The 21,023-nt window shown below is 36.3% G+C and overlaps 1 protein-coding gene across 4 annotated transcripts in view; it reads right to left on the reverse strand.

Moving 5' to 3' along the window:
* TDRD5 (tudor domain containing 5) overlaps nucleotides 1-21,023 on the reverse strand; it is a gene marked incomplete at both ends in the record, with an annotated part of 88,100 nt that overhangs the window by 15,999 nt on the left and 51,078 nt on the right. For 2 of the 4 annotated variants that reach the window (XM_082864290.1, XM_082864287.1), the window contains 5 exons: nucleotides 5,302-5,466; nucleotides 7,735-7,872; nucleotides 8,375-8,575; nucleotides 19,632-19,698; nucleotides 20,281-20,493. In XM_082864290.1, the coding sequence (XP_082720416.1) occupies nucleotides 5,302-5,466; nucleotides 7,735-7,872; nucleotides 8,375-8,575; nucleotides 19,632-19,698; nucleotides 20,281-20,493 (784 nt within the window). Of the gene's footprint in view, nucleotides 1-5,301; nucleotides 5,467-7,713; nucleotides 7,873-8,374; nucleotides 8,576-19,631; nucleotides 19,699-20,280; nucleotides 20,494-21,023 lie in introns of all 4 variants that reach the window. The other 2 variants (XM_082864288.1, XM_082864289.1) reach the window with 2 other exon arrangements.

Consider the following 21,023-nt stretch of genomic DNA (forward strand, 5'->3'; position numbering starts at 1 on the left):
TATACAGAATATTCCATCCAAAAGCAGCAAAATCACATTCTTTGGATGTGCACATGGAACATTCTGCAGGATGGATCACATGCTAGGCCACAAAACAAGTCTCAATAAATTTAAGAAGACTGACATCATATTAAGCATTTTCTGACCACAATGGTATGAGACTATGGAAGTCAACTACAAGAAAAAGCTGCAAAAAAAACACCAACACATGGAGGCTAAACAATATGCTACTAATCAAAAATGGGTCACTGAAGAAATCAAAGAGGAAATTTAAAAAATACCTGGAGAGAAATGAAAATGGGAACACAATGCTCTAAAAAATCTATGGGATGCAGCAAAAGCAGTTCTAAAAGGGAAGTTTATAACAATACAAGCTACAAACAAGAAAACAAGGAAACAAGAAACATCTCAAATATACAATCTAACCTTATATCTACAGGAACTAGAAAAAGAGAAACAAACAAAACCCAAAGTTAGTAGAAGGAAGGAAATAATAAAGATCAAAATATTGTAGAAATAAATGAAAGAGAGACTAAAACAACAATAGAAAAGATCAAGGAAACTAAGAGCTGGTTCTTTGAAAAGATAAACAAAATTGATAAACCTTTAGCCAGACTCATCAAGAAAAAGAGTGGGCCCAAATAAACAGAATCAGAAATGAAAGAGGAGTGCTTTGTGACTGCCTGGAGGGGTGGGATAGGGAGGGTGGGAGGGAGGGAGACACAAGAGGGAAGAGATATGGGAACATATGTATATGTATAACTGATTCATTTTGTTATAAAGCAGAAATTAACACACCACTGTAAAGCAATTATACCCCAATAAAGATGTTAAAAAAAAAAAAAAAGAAATGAAAGAGGAGAAGTTACAACTGATACCCCAGACATACAACCATACAAGACTACTAAGAACAATTATACACCAACAAATTGGACAACGAAGAAGAAATGGATAAATTCCTAGAAACATGCAATCTTCTAAGACTGAATCAGGAAGAAATAGAAAATCTCAACAGACCTATTACTAGTAATGAAATTGACTCGGTAATTAAAAAAAACTCCCAACAAATAAAAGTCCAGGACCAGATGGCTTCACAGGTGAATTTTACCAAACATTTAAAGAAGAATTAAAACCTATCCTTCTCAAATTATTCCAAAAAATTGAAGAGGAAGGAATGCTTCTGAATTAATTCTATGAGGTCAGCATCACCCTGATACCAAAAACCAGACAAAGACACCACAAAAAAAGAAAATTACAGGCCAGTATCACTGATGAAGCACTAAACTTGTAATTACCATACAACTCAACAATTGCGCTCCTGAACATTTATTCCAGAGAACTTATGTCCACACAAAAACCTGTGTACAGACATTCATAGCAGCTTCATCTGTAATAGCTAAAAACTAGAAATAGCCCAAATGTCCTTCAACAGGTCAATGATGAAACAAACTATGACACATGCATGCCATGGAATACTACTCAACAATGAAAAGATCTAACTATTGATACATGCAATTACTTGAATTATACTGTGTGAAAATAGCCAATTTCAAAGGGTTACATACTATATGATTTTACATAGCATTTTTTTTTTTCGCGGTACGCGGGCCTCCCACTGCTGTGGCCTCTCCCATTGCAGAGCACAGGCTCCAGACGCGCAGGTTCAGCGGCCATGGCCCACAGGCCCAGCTGCTCCACGGTATGTGGGATCCTCCCAGACCAGGGCACGAACCCATGTCCCCTGCATCATCAGGCAGACGCTCAACTACTGCACCACCAGGGAAGCCCTTACATAGCATTTTTAAATGACAAAATTTTATAAATGGAGAACCAATTAGTGGGGAGAGGGGTGGTGGGAGGGAGTGGGTGGATGGATATAAAAGGGGCAACACAGGGACCCTTGTGATGACAGAATTATCAGTATCTTGACTGTGCTGTTGCATACATGAACCTGCATGTGTAAATACTGTAGAGAACTAAATATACATACACACACACACACACACACACACAAATAAGTACAAGTAAAACTGGAGAAATCTGAACAAGGTTGGTGGATTGCATCAATGTCAATATCCTGATTGTGACACTGTACTACAATTTTGTAAAATGTGACCACTGGGGGAAGTGGGTAAAGATTACATGAGATCTTTCTGTATTATTCCCTATAGCTGCACATGAATCTTTTAGTAACCACAATAAAAATGTCAATTAAAAAATAAAATAGAAATAAAACTAATTCAACATTATCTTTTCCAGAAAACAGAAAAGGAAGAAATGCCTCTAGACTCATTTTATAAGGCCAGCACCACCCTGGTACTAAAACCATACAAAGATAGTACAAGAAAACTACAGACCAATATACTTCATGGAAATAGACATAACAATATTCAACAAAACATTAGCAAATGGAATCCATGGTGTATAAAAAGAATAATACACCATGACCAAATGGGGTTTATCCCAGGAAAGCCAGTTTAATCCAATATTTAAAGATCAATTAATGTAATATACCATATTAATACAATAAAGGAGAAAACATGATATCAACATATGCAAAAAATCATTTAACAAAATTCACATCCATGCACGCATGATAAAACTTTTCATCAGGATAACAAAGACATCCTCTCTCACAACTCCTGTTCAACATCGTGTCTGAAATTCTAGCCAGTGCAATAATAAGGCAGGAAGGAAGATAAAGACACATAGATTGGAAAGGAAAAAATAAAACTGTCCCAATTAGCAGACAACACTATTGTCTATGTAGAAAATCCCAAAGAAATCTACAAAACACCTCCTAGAACTAATAAATGAATTTAGCTAGTTCACACCATACAAGCTTAAAACACAAAAATCAATTTCTACATACTAACAATGAAAATATAGAAACTGGAATAAAAAGATATCATTTATAATTGCTCCCAAAGTAAATTAAATAATGAGGTAAGTATTACCTAAGTTAGCTTAATCTTTGTTAGCTTTAAATACCTAAAGATAACAAAACATGTTCTGTATATTAAAAACTATAACACCTTGATAAAGGAATAAAAGAAAACCTAAATAAACATATATACTGTGCTCACACATTAAAGATGTTAATTCTCCTCAAATTTACCTACAGATTTAATGCAATTCCAATAAAAATCCCAGATACAGATAAGTTGATTCTAAAATTTAAATGGAAAGGAAAAGGAACCATAATATTAAAAATAATTTTGAAAAAGAGTACAGTAGGAGGAATCATACTACCTAATTTTACGAGGTATGAATCTACAGTAATCAAGACAGTATGCTACTGGCAAAGAAAGAGACAGATCAATGGAGCAAAATAAAGTCTAGGAATAGTCTCACACAAATATGGACATTTGATTTTTGGAAGGTCTACAAAGACAATTCAATGGAGAAAGCATAGTCTTCTCAACAAATAGCACTAGAATTAGACATCCATATGCAATAAAATGAAACTTAACCTAAATCTCACACCTTATAGTAAAATTAAGTCAAGATGTCTTGACACTGAAAACACTGTACACAAAAGAAAAAAACCTGATAAACTGAACTTTCTCAAAATTAAAAACCTTTCCTGTATGAAAGGCACCATTAAGAGAATGAAGTTACAAGTGGGAGAAAATATTTGAAAATCGCAAAACTGACAAAGGGCTATCCAGAACATATCCAGAACAAAAACCCAACAGTAAGAAAGAAAAAAAACAATAAAAAAATGGGCAAAGACATAGGCATTTCACCAAGAAATACATGTGGATGGCAAATAAGCACTTGGTAAGATAGTGAGCATCACAGTCATTAGGGAAATGCAGAGTAAAACCACACTGTGATACTACTACACACCTATGAGAATGGCTAAAAATAAAAATTACTCACAATATCAAGTGCTGATAAGATATGGAGCAACTGGAACTCACACACTGCTGGTGGGAATGCAAAATGGTATACCCAGTCTGGAAAACAGTTTGACCACATAAACCAGCAATCCTACTCCTGATTATGTTTATAAAAAAACCTGTACACAAATATTTATAGAAGCTCTATTCATAATTACCAAAACCTGAAATAACCAAAATGCCCTTCAGTGCATGAATGGATATACAAACTGTGGTACATCCATACAATAAAATACTACTCATCATCTAAAGAAATGAACTATTGACACATGCAACAATTTGGATGAAGGTACTATGCTGAATCAAAGAAACCCCTATTGGGAAGTTACATACCGTATGAGTCCACTTATATGATAGTTCTGAAAAGGTACAACTACAGTGACAGAAAACATAAATGGTTGCTAGGGCGTTAGGGATTTGGGGAGATGTAATTATAAAGGGGTAGCACCAGGGAGCTTTTTCAGATGATGGAAGCATTCTGCATCCTGATTGTGGGGGTGGTTACATAAATCTATACGTGTATTGACAGGACAGTACTCCGACTACAAAGTCAATTGTGTACTGTATGTTGATTTAAAGAGAAAGAAATATTAACACCAGAGAAAATAAAAGTTATGCAGGAAAGGAAAACTTGCCGTAACATACTACTTGGCTGTAAATAGCATTTACAGAGTCATAGTAATAAAATATTGAATGGTGATCTAATGGAAAGTTTGATATAACTATATTAGTAAGATGATGGTGGGGGAATAGAAAGGATATTTTTGTGGTGGGGGAGAAGGGATGAAAGAGAACTAAACCCTCATCTCTAGTAGTAAGAAGGGCATACATACTTAAAACTGAAGAATCAGGAAATAACATAAGCATGCTATTTAATGAAAGAAATCGAGGTAAATTCCAAAAAAAGCAGCTAAAAGAGATGAAAATGGTTGCTCGGTGAAATAGGAAATGTAGGGGAAGGGGTTATAGGGAACTCTAAGCTGTGTGTACACAAACATTTGTTTGTTTTTGTAAAGCTGTGAATACATAAACATTTGATTAAAATAAAGTATATCCTTCAAAAAAGTTGTCAACATTTTTCCTGATGGGTTTTCGTAATACCGTTTCTCAATACTAGTTTCCATTCACTGAATAATTCTTGAAGACTGTCCAGAGCGATGGGATAGTAAAACACATCAAAGTCAAATAATGGCGTTTCTTTTTTTGTGATCAAGGCTATATTGCTGCAACTTTGGTCTTGGTGACTGTTGAAGAATTTGTAATTCATCTGTGGGAGATGCTCTGATGGCACTGGAGCAGTAGGGTTTAAAGAGCTATGTTATTCCAGTACCCTTCACTTATGAATTAATTACATTACATTAATTACATCTAAAAAAACTATCTTCCCTTCTCCTACCTCATTTTCTTCCTTCAGATCTTGTAGCTCAGAGATGGAACACTTTGGATCGTCTTCACAGCTCTTCTCTTGGGTTTTCAAAGAACTGAATTCAGAATCCTTTAACGGCTGCTTTGAGGTGATTGACTTAAGGTGACTGAAAGCCTTTTCATCATTAATATCTCGCTAGTAGATAGGAAAGAGAAATTATTTTATTTTCTATACTATTTCTAAAATCTACTTGCCTATAAATTCTGAGGGGAATTTTTTGCTATGGTTCATGCATATGCCATATTATTTTCTAACTTTATGCATGACCCTAGGTCTTCCCATCCTACTAAACTAGTTCAGGCCGAAAAACATTTATGGAGTACAGATTACGTAATGTGTACATGGTAGCTCTGTGGATATAAAGATGAATGCAACAGGTCTCAGCTCTAAAGGAACTCAAAATATAGCAATGAAGACACACAATCAGATAATCACAGCACAACCTTCAGTGTAGAGCCAACACAGAGATATGACCAAAATATCACTGGGGAAGGAGGATGTCTGAGAATATGCAATAAAGGAGATAACACAAATTGTTAGGATGCCTAAAAGAAGAGTAGGAATTACAGGGAACTCGGTGTATAGAGGTAGGTGTATGTGTGTGTATCTGTGTGTGTAGCATATGGGAGTCTTGACATGTTAAAATATAGGCTGGGATAGGATAGAGGAGCTTTGGACCTTATCTTTTTTGCAGAAAAGATGGCCTTATTTCATTTTCAGGACTGAACTATGATTATTTAAAGACATCAAACAGTGATGATAAGATATTCTAAAAACTTTTAAGGTTGAATTCAACTCACTATTTAAGAATCAGGAAATATAACTGTTCTAATCAAGTAATAACAACTAGCAAAAATTCAGGTTTCAGAAAGCCAAACAAGCCCAATTAATTTTAACTAATTTTATTTTATTATTATTTTAAAATAAATTTATTTATTTATTTTTGGCTGCATTGGGTCTTCGCTGCTGCGCATGGGCTTTCTCTAGTTATGGCGATAGGGGGCTACCATTCGTAGCAGTGTGTGGGCTCCTCATTGCGGTGGCTTCTCTTGTTGTGGAGCATGGGCTCCAGGCGCACGGGCTTCAGTAGTTGTTGTGCACGGGCTCAGTAGCTGTGGCTCATGGACTCTAGAGTGCAGGCTCAGTAGTTGTGGCGCATGGGCTTAGTTGCTCTGTGGCATGTGGGATCTTCCCGGACCAGGGCTCAAACCCGTGTCCCCTGCATTGGCAGTTGGATTCCTAACCACTGTGCCACCAGGGAAGTCCACTAATTTTAAACTAAAATGAAATCTAAAATGTTGACATCATTTTAAACATGCAGCAGTAAACATTCATACATATTTTTCAGAGTAGGTTAATCTCTCAGTAGTCAAATGGCCTTTTAAAAAAATTTTTTATTGAAATATAGTTGATTTACAATGTTGTGCTAGTTTCAGGTGTACAGCAAAGTAGCCTTTCCTTTTTATCTTTTCTAATAGTAAAATTCCACTAAAAAAATAACATCATCCCTATAATTTAAAAAGTCAGATATATAAAACATACTTACACAAAATAATATTTTCATATTTTATTCAAAGAAAAAAGCTTTGCTGTGTCCAAAAAAATAAATTTTGGGCTCTCAAAGTGAACCCAATCTATATTCTTAGCCCCGTATTTGTTGCCATGAGGAATATGAGACTCAGAGGACATGTCTATTTATCTGCTTATTTGTTGAAAAATCATTTAACTTATTACTTACTAATGTGCTTCACTTTACTTATATCTAAAATAGGGATCTTAAAGCACCAATCTGGTAAAGTGGTTGTGAAGATTAAATTAACTAGTACATGCAAGTACTTAGAACAGTGCCTGCCGTGCAGTATGAGTTCAATAAGTGTCGGTTATTATTTTTTTTATTATTGGTACTGTGGGATGGAATAATACATAATATTATTATTACTGTGGGTAGGAGTTGCCACAAGGTTTACAGAGAAAGTAAGAAATGAGAATACTTCAAGAAGAATGTAAGGAGTGTAGAGGGAAGAACAGCATTTGGGTCAGTGTAGGTGAGGTCACAACTGCAGCAAGGCAGCAGTGGAATTCAGTGTATGAGAGAAATCATACAGGAAAAGCATGGCTGAAGTAAAGGTTTAAACCAGCAAATGATGAGAGACAAGATAACTGTTAAGATTACTGCATAGTTTCCAAACTTTCCTAGGTTAGGAATGCCTCAGTTTCGTCATCAGTAAAATAAGGTTAATTATAGTCACTACATCACAGGGATTTTATAAGCATTAAATAATAGATTTAAAGTGCCTTTTATAGTGTTTGGCATATAGTAAGTACTCATTAAGTTTTAACAATAATAAAAAGAATATGATGATGTTTGCAAAAACCTCTTACCATGGTATATAATTCTCTCTCTTTTGATTGTGGATTTATCTCTCGATCTTCATTAAAATAGTGCTGCTGGGAAGGAAAACCCAGTTCTGTCAGGAAAATGTCCTCTGGCCCTGCACTGGATTTAGTATATAAAGTTAAAGGGTTGAGGTCTCTGAAACCCTAGGATTAAAAAAATACGAAGGAAATTTAGTTTCTCAGAGAAAAAGTGAAAAAGTTAGCACTTCATAATTTTCAAATGTTGTGGAAATGTATTATCTTCTAAAATTTAATAGTCAGATTTTTTTTCTATAGTGATAGATTTTGCTAGCCACAAAAATTATCAACATCAATATTAATGAAAATGTAGACACTGCTATCAATAATTACAAAATAAGAGACTGTTGCACTTCTCTAAGAAAACTTCAGAAAATTAAATAATTGGGAGTAAGACAGAATCCTCAATCAATTATTTAAAATAAAAGTATATTCTAAAGGAAAATAAGCCAAACGTAGTTTTTTGTGATCATGTGAAAATTAAGAAAGTGCTCTGCATTAAGAAGGCAGGAATCTCACAGATATCGCTAAAGAATAAATCAAATAACCTTCAGTATTAAATTCTCTTATACCTTAAACTGTTGAGATTAAATACAATACATTACAAAATACATCCAGACTGCTCCACCTTAGAAGGAACATTTTCTTGGCATACAATAGCATGGCCCTCTGTTCTCAAGACATGATGGAAATAGATGTCTTCATGTGAGGACGTATCACACAGAAAAATGTTAAGGATTCCATCTACATATTCATCCACTACCCCCACTAATGGCTTCAAACCACACAACTTCTGGAACTGCAAAATAGCTCCGGATGTCCAATGTTCCTGAAACACAAACAAGATATGAGATTCAGATGACAGATGCAAACATGAATTATAAAAAACATATACAAAAATGAATTCCTAATGAACTAGAGATTTTAGTGGGAAAATCAAAGCATGAAAATACTAAAATAACACATTTGAGGATATTTATGATTTGGGGATGAGAAAAGTCAGAATAAAGTCAGAAAAAGTCAGGAAAAATGATGAAAATGGGATAATGGGAAAAAATTTATTTTAATGTGATGAAAAACTTTCATGTTTGGAAATGTTTGAGTTAGATTATTGGACCAACCCTCCTACAGAAACTAAATATTCTAGATAAAATATTTTTTAAATATGTCCCCAAAGCATCAAAGAACTGACAAAAGTGTAACAAATTATCAGGCCAAAATTAAAGGGAAAGTGGGAACTATTTTTGCCTTCAGGGTATGTGCTAATCCAGGCAAATCTTCACTTCGGTTTTGATGGTCTCACAGGTCAAAGAGGACAGAAATCAAAGCCAGTAACCACCCACAGTAGGGAGTGGAGAGGAGGACTTTCCTTTATTAAGCTGAGTCCCTAGGGGTTCATGCTCAGGATAAGGAGGAAAAGAAATAAACTAGCCTTCACATGGATTTGCAGCTCAATTTTCACATCACCTGGGTGATACACAAATCCTCAGGTTGTTCATTTAAATTAACATGGCTCCAGACTGGTCGTACTGCTAGATACCTGGCAGAAGCGAATGTAAATCTCTCTGGAGGTAGGCAATCTCAATCTGTATTCAACCATTTTTACAAAAATTTTTAAAAGTCAATGAGCAGTACACAGACAAAGATAAAAAGCATATAAAGAGACAATGAATCACAAGGAAGAACAAAGAGAAACAACATAACTAATACAAAACCTCCAAAACTTTAGATATTTGAATTTCCAGATGAATTATAAAATAACTAACATACTATGCTTAAAATAAAAAAACAAAATTAATTTGAAAGCTTCTGCAGAGACCTGCAATCTATTAAAAATTGATCTAGTAGAATTAAAGAACCAAGAGAATTTTTAGAAAGTAACAATATAATAACCAAAATTAAAAACTTAATAGGTTTATTCAATAGCAGATTAGGTAGAATTAAAGAGTGTATCAGTAAAGTGGAAGGTGATTTGGAAAAGTTACCCAGAATGCAACACAGAAGACAGAAATATGTAACATACAGAAGAGAGGTTAAAAGATATGGAAGGTAAACTGAGAAGGTTTAACATACTTTTAATTATCATTCTAGAAAAAGAGAGGCAGAAACAGAGAGAGAGAGAGGGAATATAAATATGAATATGGAGAAATGACAATAATTGAAGAGATAATGGCTGGGAATTAGCCAGATTTAATGAAAAGTAACAATGCACAGATAAAAAGTCCAATGAACCACAAAGTAGGATAAATAAGAATAAATCCACACATAATCATATTAAAACTGAAGAACACGGTTTTCAGACTTCAGAAACATGTTAGAGTGGAAAAACTACCTTTGTCTTCCCCTTTCAATCTACATCCAATGAAACATCCACAACTCAACAAAGGTGTCTCCGCCCAACACAATAGGGCACTGGAGAATTCCACACATCTACACACCCAAAGCTGGGTGTACTGGAACGCACAGTGGGGGCGAGGGAACCTCAGAGCCTGTGCCTGCAATCCTGGCCCTTCAACTGAGGCAGCGGAGCCCATAGCTTCAGAGAACCCAGTAGCAGCAGGGAAGGTGGTGCACACACTGTGGCCACCTGACCACTCCAGGCACCCATGACCACAGGCAAGTGCAGAGCAGCGGCAGTGGGGCCCGCGACCCTGTCCCTCCAGCATCTGAGGCGCCCATGACCCCTCCTCCCATCCCCCTTCCCCCACAGAAGATCCTGTGCCTCAGGGGATCCCAGACACAAGGAAAGAGCCAACCATCCTGGTGATGACAGCGGCTCTGGCAGAAGCATGGCAGCAACGACCCTGGTGGCACAAAAAGCAACAAAGAAGGCATAGAGCCACACCTATTACAGGGTGGGTGGAGGCTGAAAAGTGCTAACTCTCAAATATGACCAAAGGCAGCTCAAGGAAGAGAAACCGAAAACTTGTGAGATGGTGCCACCTACCGGAGGGAATTTAACTCCTAACCTGTCATTTAATACTAAATGCACTGGCTCAAGAACACTTCATCAAACAACATGAAGGGCCACAGTGACATGGTACCACAAAAAGACAATGACAATTCTCCAGAAACCAAAGTTATGGAATGTTCCAATTTAACTGATAGAGAATGCAAAATAGCTGTTGTGAAGAAATTCAATGAGCTAAAAGAAAACTCAGAAAGGCAGTTTAATGAGCTCAGGAATAAAATGAATGAATAGAAGGAATACTTTACCGAAGAGACTGAAACTTTAAAAAAGCACCAAACAGAAATTCTGGAGCTGAAGAACTCAATAAATGAGATGAAGAATACATTAGTCTGGGACTAGAGCAGACCATATGGAAGAGAAAATTAGTGAGTTTGAAGATAGAAATCTAGAAATGATACAAGTAGAAGAGGAAAGGGAAGATATTCAAAATGAGGAAATCCTACAAGAGCTCTCCAACTCTTTAAGGACAGGCAACATTAGGATAATGAGTATCCCAGAAGGAGAACAGAGGGAAAAGACAGCAGAGAGATTATTTAAAGAAATAATACAAACCTGGGGAAGAAACTGGATATACAAGCCCATGAAGCTAAGAGAATATCTAATTACCCCTATGCAAAAAGACCTCCTCCAAGACATAATATTAAAATTGTCAAAAGTCAATGACAAAGAATTTTAAAGGCAGCCAGGGAAAAAAGGATGGTGACCTACAAAGGAGCCCCCATTAGGCTACCAGTAGATTCTCGGCAGAAACGCTACAGGCCAGGAGGGAGTGGAATGACATTCTCAAAATACTAAAAGATAAAAACTGTCAGCCATGAATACCCTATTTCAGCAAAGTTATCATTCAGATATGAAGGAGAAACAAAGACTTTCCCAGACCAACAAAAGCTGAAGGAGTTCATCAACACTAGACCTGCCTTACAAAACATGTTGAAAGGAGCTCTTCAACCAGAAAAAAAAAATGGCAAAAATACAAAAAACTTTGAGCAAAGTAATAACAAGACAGAACTGGAAAACTGCAACTCTCTATCAGAATAGATTTTTAAACACTTTATTAATAAATAGTATAAAATCTAAAGGGAGAAAAAAAATAAAGCAGAAAAAGAAATATAGCTCTCTTAGTTTGATAACAACTCACAACATAAAAAGGGGTAATTTAAGAGAACAAAAACAAATTTTATAGGGGAAGAGGAAAAGGACGGCACTTGTATAGGTAAATGAATATAAGATGCTATCAGCAGAAAATGGACTATTTTAATTGACATGTCTCATACAAACTTCAGGGTAAACACAGAACATAAAAATAGAGCAGAGACACAAAAAACAGCAAAAGAGGAAGCTAAGAAAAATATCTTAGAAAACCACCAAACCAAAATGGCAGACAGAAACACAAGGAAAAAGAAACAATGGGGGGAAAAAAAGAAACAATGGGAGATTTAAAGCAACCAGAAAACAAAAGCTAAAAAGCCAACATCCAACTATCAATAATTGCCCTAAATGTAAATAAACTAAATTCACCAATCAAAAGACACAGAGTGGCTGGATGGATTACAAAGCAAGACCCAACTAAATGTTCCCTCCAGGAGACTCGTCTCAGCTCTAAATACAAACATAGGCTCAAAGCGAAGGGATGGAAGATGATTCTCCAAGAAAACAGCAGCCAAAAGAAAGTAGATATAGCCATACTCATATCAGGCAAAATAAACTTCAAGTCAGAAAAGGTAACAAGAGACAAAAATGGACAGTATAATAAAGGGGAAAACACATCAAGGAGACCTAACAGCGATTAATATATTTGCACCTAATATAGGAGCACCAAAATATATAAAACAATTATTGACAGACCTAAAGAGAGAAATTGGCAGCAACATGTAATAGTAGAGGACTTTAATAACACCCCACTTACATCTATAGATAGATCATCCAGACAGAAAGTCAACAAGGAAACACTGGCCTAAAATGAAACAACAGACAAGATGAATTTGATAGATTTGTACAGAACATTCATTCCACCCAAATGCAGTAGACTATATATTCTTCTCAAGTGCACATGAAACTTTCTCAAGGATAGACCGTATGTTGGGATGCAAAACAAGTCTCACTAAATTTAAGAAGATTGAAATCATATCAAGTATCTTCTCTGATCACAATGGAATGAAATTAGAAATCAACTACAAGAAGAAAACTAGAAAAGTCACCAATACATGGAAACTGAGCAACATGCTACTGAACAACTATTGGGTCAATGAAGGAATCAAAGAAGAAATAAAAAATTACCTGAAGACAAATGAAAATGAAAATACAACATACCAAAATCTATGGGATGCAGCAAAAACATTACAAAGAGGGAAGTTTATAGCAATATAGACCTACCCTTAAGAAACAAGAAAAATCTCAAACAATCTAACCTTACAGCTAAAGAAACTAAAAAAAGAAAAACAAAGGGCAAAGTTAGTAGAAGGAAATAATAAAGAAATAATAAAATAAAGAAAATAAAAAGAAAGAAATAAAAATAAATAAAAAATAAAGAAATAATAAAGATCAGAGCAGAAATACATAAAATAGAGAGTAAAAGGACAGCAGAAAAGATCAATGAACTAAGTGCTGGTTCTTCAAAAACATGAACAAAATTTGACAAACCGTTAGCTAGACTCACTAAGAAAAAAGAGAGAAGGTCCTGATAAATAAAATCAAACAAAACGCAGAAATAACAACAGATATCACATAAATACAAGATTGTAAAAGAATATTATGAACAGCTATATACCAACAAATTAGACAGCCTAGAAGAAATGAACAAATTCTTAGAATCATACAAACTTCCAAGACTGAATCAGGAAGAAATAGAGAATCTGAATAGACTGATCACTAGCACAGAGACTGAAACAGTAATCAAAAGCTCCCCAAAAAACAAAAGTCCAGGACCAGACAGCTCCACAGGTAAATTCTACCAAACAGTCAAAGAAGATTTAATACCTATCCTTTTCAAACTATTCTATAAAACTGAAGAGAAGGGAACATTTCCTAACTCATTTTAAGAGGCCAACATCACCCTGATACCAAAAGCAGACAAAGACAACACAAAAAAAGAAAATTCAGGCCACTATCTCTAATGAACATAGATGCAAAATCCTCAACAAAATATTAGCAAACTGAATTCAACAGTACATCAAAAAGATCATACTCCATGATTAAGTGGGATTTATTCCACACAAGAATGGTTCAATATTCACAAATCAATCAATGTGATACACCACATTAACAAAATGAAGGATAAAAGCCATATGATCATCTCACGGGATGCAGAAAAGGCATTTGACAAGATTCAAAGCCCATTTATGATAAAAACTCTCAATAAAGAGGATACAGAAGGGACATATCCTCAACATAGTAAGGGCCACATATAACAAACCCCCAGCTAACATCACACTCAAAGGAAAAAAATTGAAAGCTATTCCCCTAAGATCAGGAAAAAGACCAGGATGCCCGTTCTCGCCACTTTTATTCAACACAGTATTGGAAGTCCTAGCCAGAGCAATCAGGCAAGAAAAATAAATAAAAGGCATCCAAATTGGAAAGGAGTAAAACTGTCACTATTTGCAGATGACATGATTTTATATATAGAAAACCCTGAAGACTCCATCAAAAAACTCTTAGAAATAATAAATGAGTAAAGTAACAGGATACAAAATCAATATATAAAAATTTGTTGCATTTCTATATGCTAACAATGACCTAGCAGAAAGAGAAATTAACAACTGCAAAAAAATAAAACATTTAGGAATAAATTTAACCAAAGAGGTGCAAGATCTGTATATTGAAAACTATAGGGACTTCCCTGGTGGTGCAGTGGTTAAGAATCCACCTTCCAATGCAGGGGACACAGGTTTGATCCCTGGTCCAGGAAGATCCCACATGCTGCAGAACGGCTGGGCCCGTGGGCCATGGCCGCTGAGCCTGCGCATCTGGAGCCTGTGCTCCACAACGGGAGAGGTCACAACAGCTAGAGGCCTGCGTACCGCAAAAAAAAAAAAAAAAAAAAAGGGCAGAGGAACAGAATAGACATTTTTCCAAAGAAGACATACGTATGGTCAACAGGTACATGAAAAGATGCTCAACATCACTAATTACTATGGAAATGCAAAACAAAACCATAATAAGATAGCACCTCACACCTGTCAGAATGGCTATTATCAAAAAGGCAAGAAATAAGTGGTGGCAAGGATGTGGAGAAAAAGGGAAACCTGTTGGTTTCCCTTTAAATTGGTACCTCCACTATGGAAGACAGTATGGAGAGTCCTCAAAAAATTAAGATTAGAACTATCATATGATCCAGCTATCCCACTTCTGGGTATTTATTCAAAGAATATGAAAACACTGATCTGAAAAGATATCTCAACCCCCATGTTCTTTGGCATTATTTACAATAGCCAAGATATGGAAACAACTGAAGTGCCCATCAACAGACGAATGGTAAAGAAGATGTGGTATATATGTACATAATGGAATACTGCTCAGCTTTAAAAAAATATATATAAATGTCTTGCCATTTGCAACAACATGGATGGAACTTGAGCATTTTATGCTAAGTAAAATAAGTCAGATAGAGAAAGAGAACTACCACATGATGCCACTGATGTGGAGTATCAAAAAAAAACGAATAAACAGACAAACAAAAATAAAATAATGTACAAACCAAACCAAACAAAAACAAATACATATATATGGAGAACAGAGTAGTGATTACCAGAGGGGAAGGGGAAGCGGGGAGGGCAAAATGGGTAAAGGGGGTCAGGCCAACTACGGTTACAGATGGAAAATAAATTTTTGGTAGTGAACACGTGGTAGGGTATCCAGAAGTAGAAATATAATGTTGTACACATGAAACTTATATAATGTTATAAATCAACATTACCTCAATTACAAATAAATAATTTTGTTTCCTAAAGAGTAAATTTACAAGTTTCAATTTCATTAGCAGATAGTTTTAATGCCATCCTGAAATTGTTAAAAGCATAGTATCCTTTGAAAAAATATCCTAGGGCTTCCCTGGTGGCACAGTGGTTAAGAATGTGCCTGCCAGTGCAGGGGACACGGGTTCAAGCCCTGGTCCTTTAAGATCCCACATGACGCGGAGCAACTAAGCCTGTGTACCACAACTACTGATCCTGCGCTTGAGAGCCCGTGAGCCACAACTACTGAGGTTGCGTGCCACAGCTACTGAAGCCCGCGCGCCTAGAGCCTGTGCTCTGTAACAAGAGAAGCCACCGCAATGAGAAGCCTGCGCACCGCAACAAAGAGTAGCCCCTGCTCGCCACAGCTAGAGAAAGCCCGTGCACAGCAACAAAGACCCAAAGCAGCCAAAAATAAATAAATAAATATATAAATTTATAAAAAAGAAAGAAAGAAGAAATATCCTGGATTATTGAGGTCTTTCTTCTATACAGATAGCAAATATCTATAAAATAAAAATCTATCCTGCTTTTTAAAAAAGCTGAAGAACACAAGTAACAAATACAAAATTTTAAAAACAGCTACAGACAAAAAGGATATTGCCTTCAAAGGAACATCCATTAGATGGACAGCTGGCTTAAATATCATAAGGGAAACCAGAAGCCAGTGTAATGATACCTTCCATGTGCTGAAGATAGTAACTACCAACCTATAATTCTATACCTACTGAACATATCTTTCAAGAATAAGCACAAAATGATATTTTCAGGTGAACATAACTGAGTTTGCCATCAATAAACCCATACACAATGAAATCCTAAAAGATACAGTTCAAATAGAAAGAAAATGTTCCCAGAGGGTTTGAGCAGCAAGACTGAAGAGCTAAGAGACTGAGAAATGCGTGACTAAATCTAAATGGATTTGTTATTATTACATGCAGTTATTTTCTTGAGAGGTTAAAAACAATAACGTTAATTACAAAACAAAAATAGATCAGAAGAGGACGTTAAAGAAATTTGTGTTCTAATGTTCTTGTATTGCTACGCACATATGCTGTACTTCCTAGAGTAATCACTGAAATAACATAGTGGAATGATTAAAAAACCTCTTCAAAATAAGGCGTACAAGGTGAGAAAAATAATAGGTAAGCCAGTGACTTTTCACTAGGGCCACTGGGTTCTCTCCAGTGCTTGCAAAGTTTAGTTGTCATCTAAGGATTTGGGCGGATTTTATATCCGTACAATGATTTTGGAACGCACCCATTCTATGGCTCCTTCCCTTTAAGTATTACACCCTAACTTCTAGCTGTTTTGCTATTCCCGAACAATGTCCTCTAATCCTGCAAGCCAGCAAGGCTGTAGACTGGGGAGTGACCTCAGGAAAGAAGCTGAAAAATTCCTGACTCACCTATTGCGGTTTGACTTCCAAGGGTAGACTTCTACTTTTCTGCCTGCTTTAGATTTTGTATATGAGAGTATTAGCTCACCAAACCAGAAAAAAGATATAGAAATAAAGACATGAATGAGATACATTCAGTTAAAAAAATTTATTGAGCACATACCATGCACCAAACATTGATCTAGGCACTGGAGATACAGTGGTAAATATGACAGACAATATCCCTGATCTCAGGAATTACAATGTTGTATGTGAACAAACAATTAAAATAATACCAGATAGTGTTATAAAGATAAAACAAGGGACTTCCCTGGTGGTCTAGTGGTTAAGAATCTGTCTTGCAATGCAGGGGATGCCAGTTCGATCCCTGGTTGGGGCACTAAGATCCCACATGCCATGGGGCAGAAAGCCCGTGCACCACAACTACTGAGTCCATGTGCTCTGGAGTCCGTGAGCCAAAACTAGAGAGCCCATGTGCCACAACTACTGAGCCCGCACATTCTGGAGCCCATGCACCACAACTAGAGAGCCCGCGTACTGCAACTAATGAGCCTGCACACTCTGGCGCCCGCACGCCACAACTAGAGAGAAGCCCACACACTGCAACAAAGAGCCCGTGTGCCTCAACTAAAGATCGCGCATGCCACAACTAAGACCTGATGCAGCCAATAAAGAAAGAAAGAAAGAAATTAATGGTACAGATGAACCTATTTGCAGGGCAGACATAGAGAATGCACGGGTGGACACAGTGGGCGAAAGGGAGGGTGGGATGAATTGGGATATTAATTTTGACATACATACACTACTATGTGTAAAATAGATAGCTAGTGGGAACCTGCTGTATAACACAGGGAGCTCAGCCCGGTGCTCTGTGATGGCCTAGGTGGGTGGGATGGGTGGAGGAGGGAGGTCCACGAGGGAGGGGATGTGTGTATTCTTATGGCTGATTCACTTCACTGTGCGACAGAAACTAGCACAACACTGTAAAGCAATTATACTCCAATTAAAATAAATAAACATTTTTTTTTAAAAAAAGATAAAACAAAATGATGATGAATGACTGAAGAGGAAGAATGCACTTTAAATTGACTGGTCAAGGAAGTCCTTCTTGGGGAAATAACATTTGGGCTTAAATTTGAATGACAAGAAGGAGCCAACCATGAGAATTCTTTGAATAAGTTATTTCAGTGACCAGCATGGGCAAAAGCCCTAAGGCCAGAAGCAGTTTAGGAAGGAAATTGCAAAGAAAACGAAAAATGGAAGCCACCTGGCTGATATGAGAGTAACGGACATTGGCTATGAGTGGGTCACAAATTTAGCCCTGACCTCCCTGATGGAAGTACTAAAAAGAAACCTAGTCAGGGCTAAAATGCACCCTAGAAAACAATGCTGAGTAGTGACTCGCACAAAAACCATACTTTGCATAATTATTTATAATACTCAAAAATCAGAAGTGGACTGAATTAGTCTAACAATAAAGGGACAGTTACACAGGCTACAATGCACATTTAGCTAATAGATTACTTACGTACCTATTAAAATTGAGAACTATAACATGTAAATGTATTTATGCTATAATGTTGAGTGGAAAATGGAATATAAAATAATATGATTACTATTTTATATAAGCCTAAAAACCCTACAAAACCCTCATCCCCAACATCCAATCAACTAAACTGAAAGAAACTCATATCAAATTTCTAAATTGAATGCATTTGAATGGTGGCATTACAGATAATGTTTTTTCTTCTTCTTTTCTCTTTATTGTGCTTTTCAGATTAAAAAAAAGTAAGGAATAATCCACGTATATGTTAACAACTGATAAGTTATTTAGGTTAAACAGACAAATATGGTGTAATAAATGTGTATGGCATATATAATTAAGAGTTCTGAGGGAAAAAACATAAAATTAGGTGCATAACTATAGCTACATAAACCAATGTATCTATATGGATGAAAATGCCTCCTGCTCCATCCCACTCCAATCATCTCCCACCACTAGAGAATTCTTTAAAAAAACATATATCTGATTGTGGCAGTTCCCTTTAGTCGCTCCCCAGTCTGGACATTGCGTCCAGACCCCTGCACATGGCTATGGGTCTCCACCTTAGTTTACTGTCTACTTCTCTGACATCATTTGCCATGCACCAATTCCAGCACATCCTCTATTATGCAGCCAAAGAGAACCACTTAAAATTCCTCATATTTGAGATATTTCATGCTGCTCTCCCTTTGCCTGAAATGTCTTTCTTTTCTTGTCTGTCCAGTTATAGAACTAATCTTCCTTCAAAGTTTCATGCAAATGCCACCTCTAGTATGGGGCCTTCTCTGATTACCCCGAACAGAGACGAGCGCTCTTCCTTTTGCATCTCTACCACACACTGCAAAATTTTCTAGCAAATATGACACAGCACTATTATTTTTGTCTACATGCCTATCTTTCACACTGTCTACAATGATTTCTTTGAGGGCTCATTCTATGTTTTATTTTTGTATTCTGAGAACCTAGAATTGTTCTTGGCATCAAATGTTTGCTGATTAAACAGGAAACAAGCAAACATACCTCTACTGGTCTCACCCAAGCCAAAGAACAGGGGATAGCCTGAGCTGGAAGCCTGGTGTAGCAGCACCTGAACAGATAATCAAATATATGAATAGTTAATCATATTTCAAAACTGCATTTTATGGAATCTCTTATCCACTCCTTGATTTAAGCTTTTCACACCATTTCAGAGTATTTTACTCATGCATTTTAAAATTAATGTCTTACACTGTAAAGTAACCTAAGAAATACACTTGTAAAAACATAATGGTCCTTGAAAACCATGCAATTAAAATATAGGTCGGATATGTATAACTGAAAATAAATAAATAAATAAAATATAGGTAGGAACAGTTCAACCTTCATGCTATATAAATGCAACTCTTAGCATGACCCAAAGAATGATTTTCTTAACATAAGATTGAAATTTAGTCTCATGGTTCATTCAGATTCACGGTCATGTGAAAGAAGACGCGAGAGATTATAATCCAACTGTGATTATAATGACCAAATGACCATTTGCCAAACCTGCACTAAGATGAAAGGGGGTGGAATGGAGGGTAGGAGGGAGGGAGAGAGGCAGGAGAAAAGGAAGAGAGATCCTAAGCCCACAGAGTTTCAGCACTACAGCTCAAAACTTAAGTTGTCCTTATTCAGTTTATTAACTCACTTGAGGAACCTTAGGGAGGACTTCTGAACAGTTCCAATATTTCCAAAGTCTGGATAGAACACTTCAACTTCCTGTTTCCCAAGAATTCGATGGATAATGACCCGATACCACCACTTATCCTCAGAAATCCTTACACAACAGAGACGTCCCGGTTGGATAAAATACTCTGGCATGGCATATCGATCAGAAACCAGCTGATTAGAATAACAGCGCCTGCAGAATTCCATAATACACAGAAACCCATAGGGGAAGAAAAAATTAAAGATCATTTTTATTGATGTATCAAGAGCAGCAATGTCTTGGCAAAAAGCAAAGAAAAAATCCCTCACTTTTTCTGATTTGGTAATGCTTATTATCAATACCAATTAATTTTCTTTTTCTTGTCCAAATCCCTTCTCTTTATCAACAAACTTCTTCCAATAGAAACTTACTAAGTGATTATTATGTAACATTATGCCAGGTGTTCTTGGGTGGTAGGTGAGTATATAATGTGGTAAAGTTAGAAAAAAACTTTTGGAGAGATACAAAGTAAATTATTCTTGTATGTGGCACCAATGTAAAAATCAGACATTTGTTGTACATGAATAAATCTAAAGTAACTGAAAATGTAAACATTTTACATAGTGTTTACTAACAAAGGACATGATTTTTCACTAGAGAAAAGATAATTTAGAGCAGTAGCTCTCTAAGTGTAGTTCACAAATCCCTGGGACCCTGATACCCTTTCAAAAAGTTCCTAAGAT

The sequence above is a fragment of the Leucopleurus acutus genome (assembly GCF_964270905.1).
Source record: "Leucopleurus acutus genome assembly, chromosome: 2".
Taxonomy (NCBI): domain Eukaryota; kingdom Metazoa; phylum Chordata; class Mammalia; order Artiodactyla; family Delphinidae; genus Leucopleurus; species Leucopleurus acutus.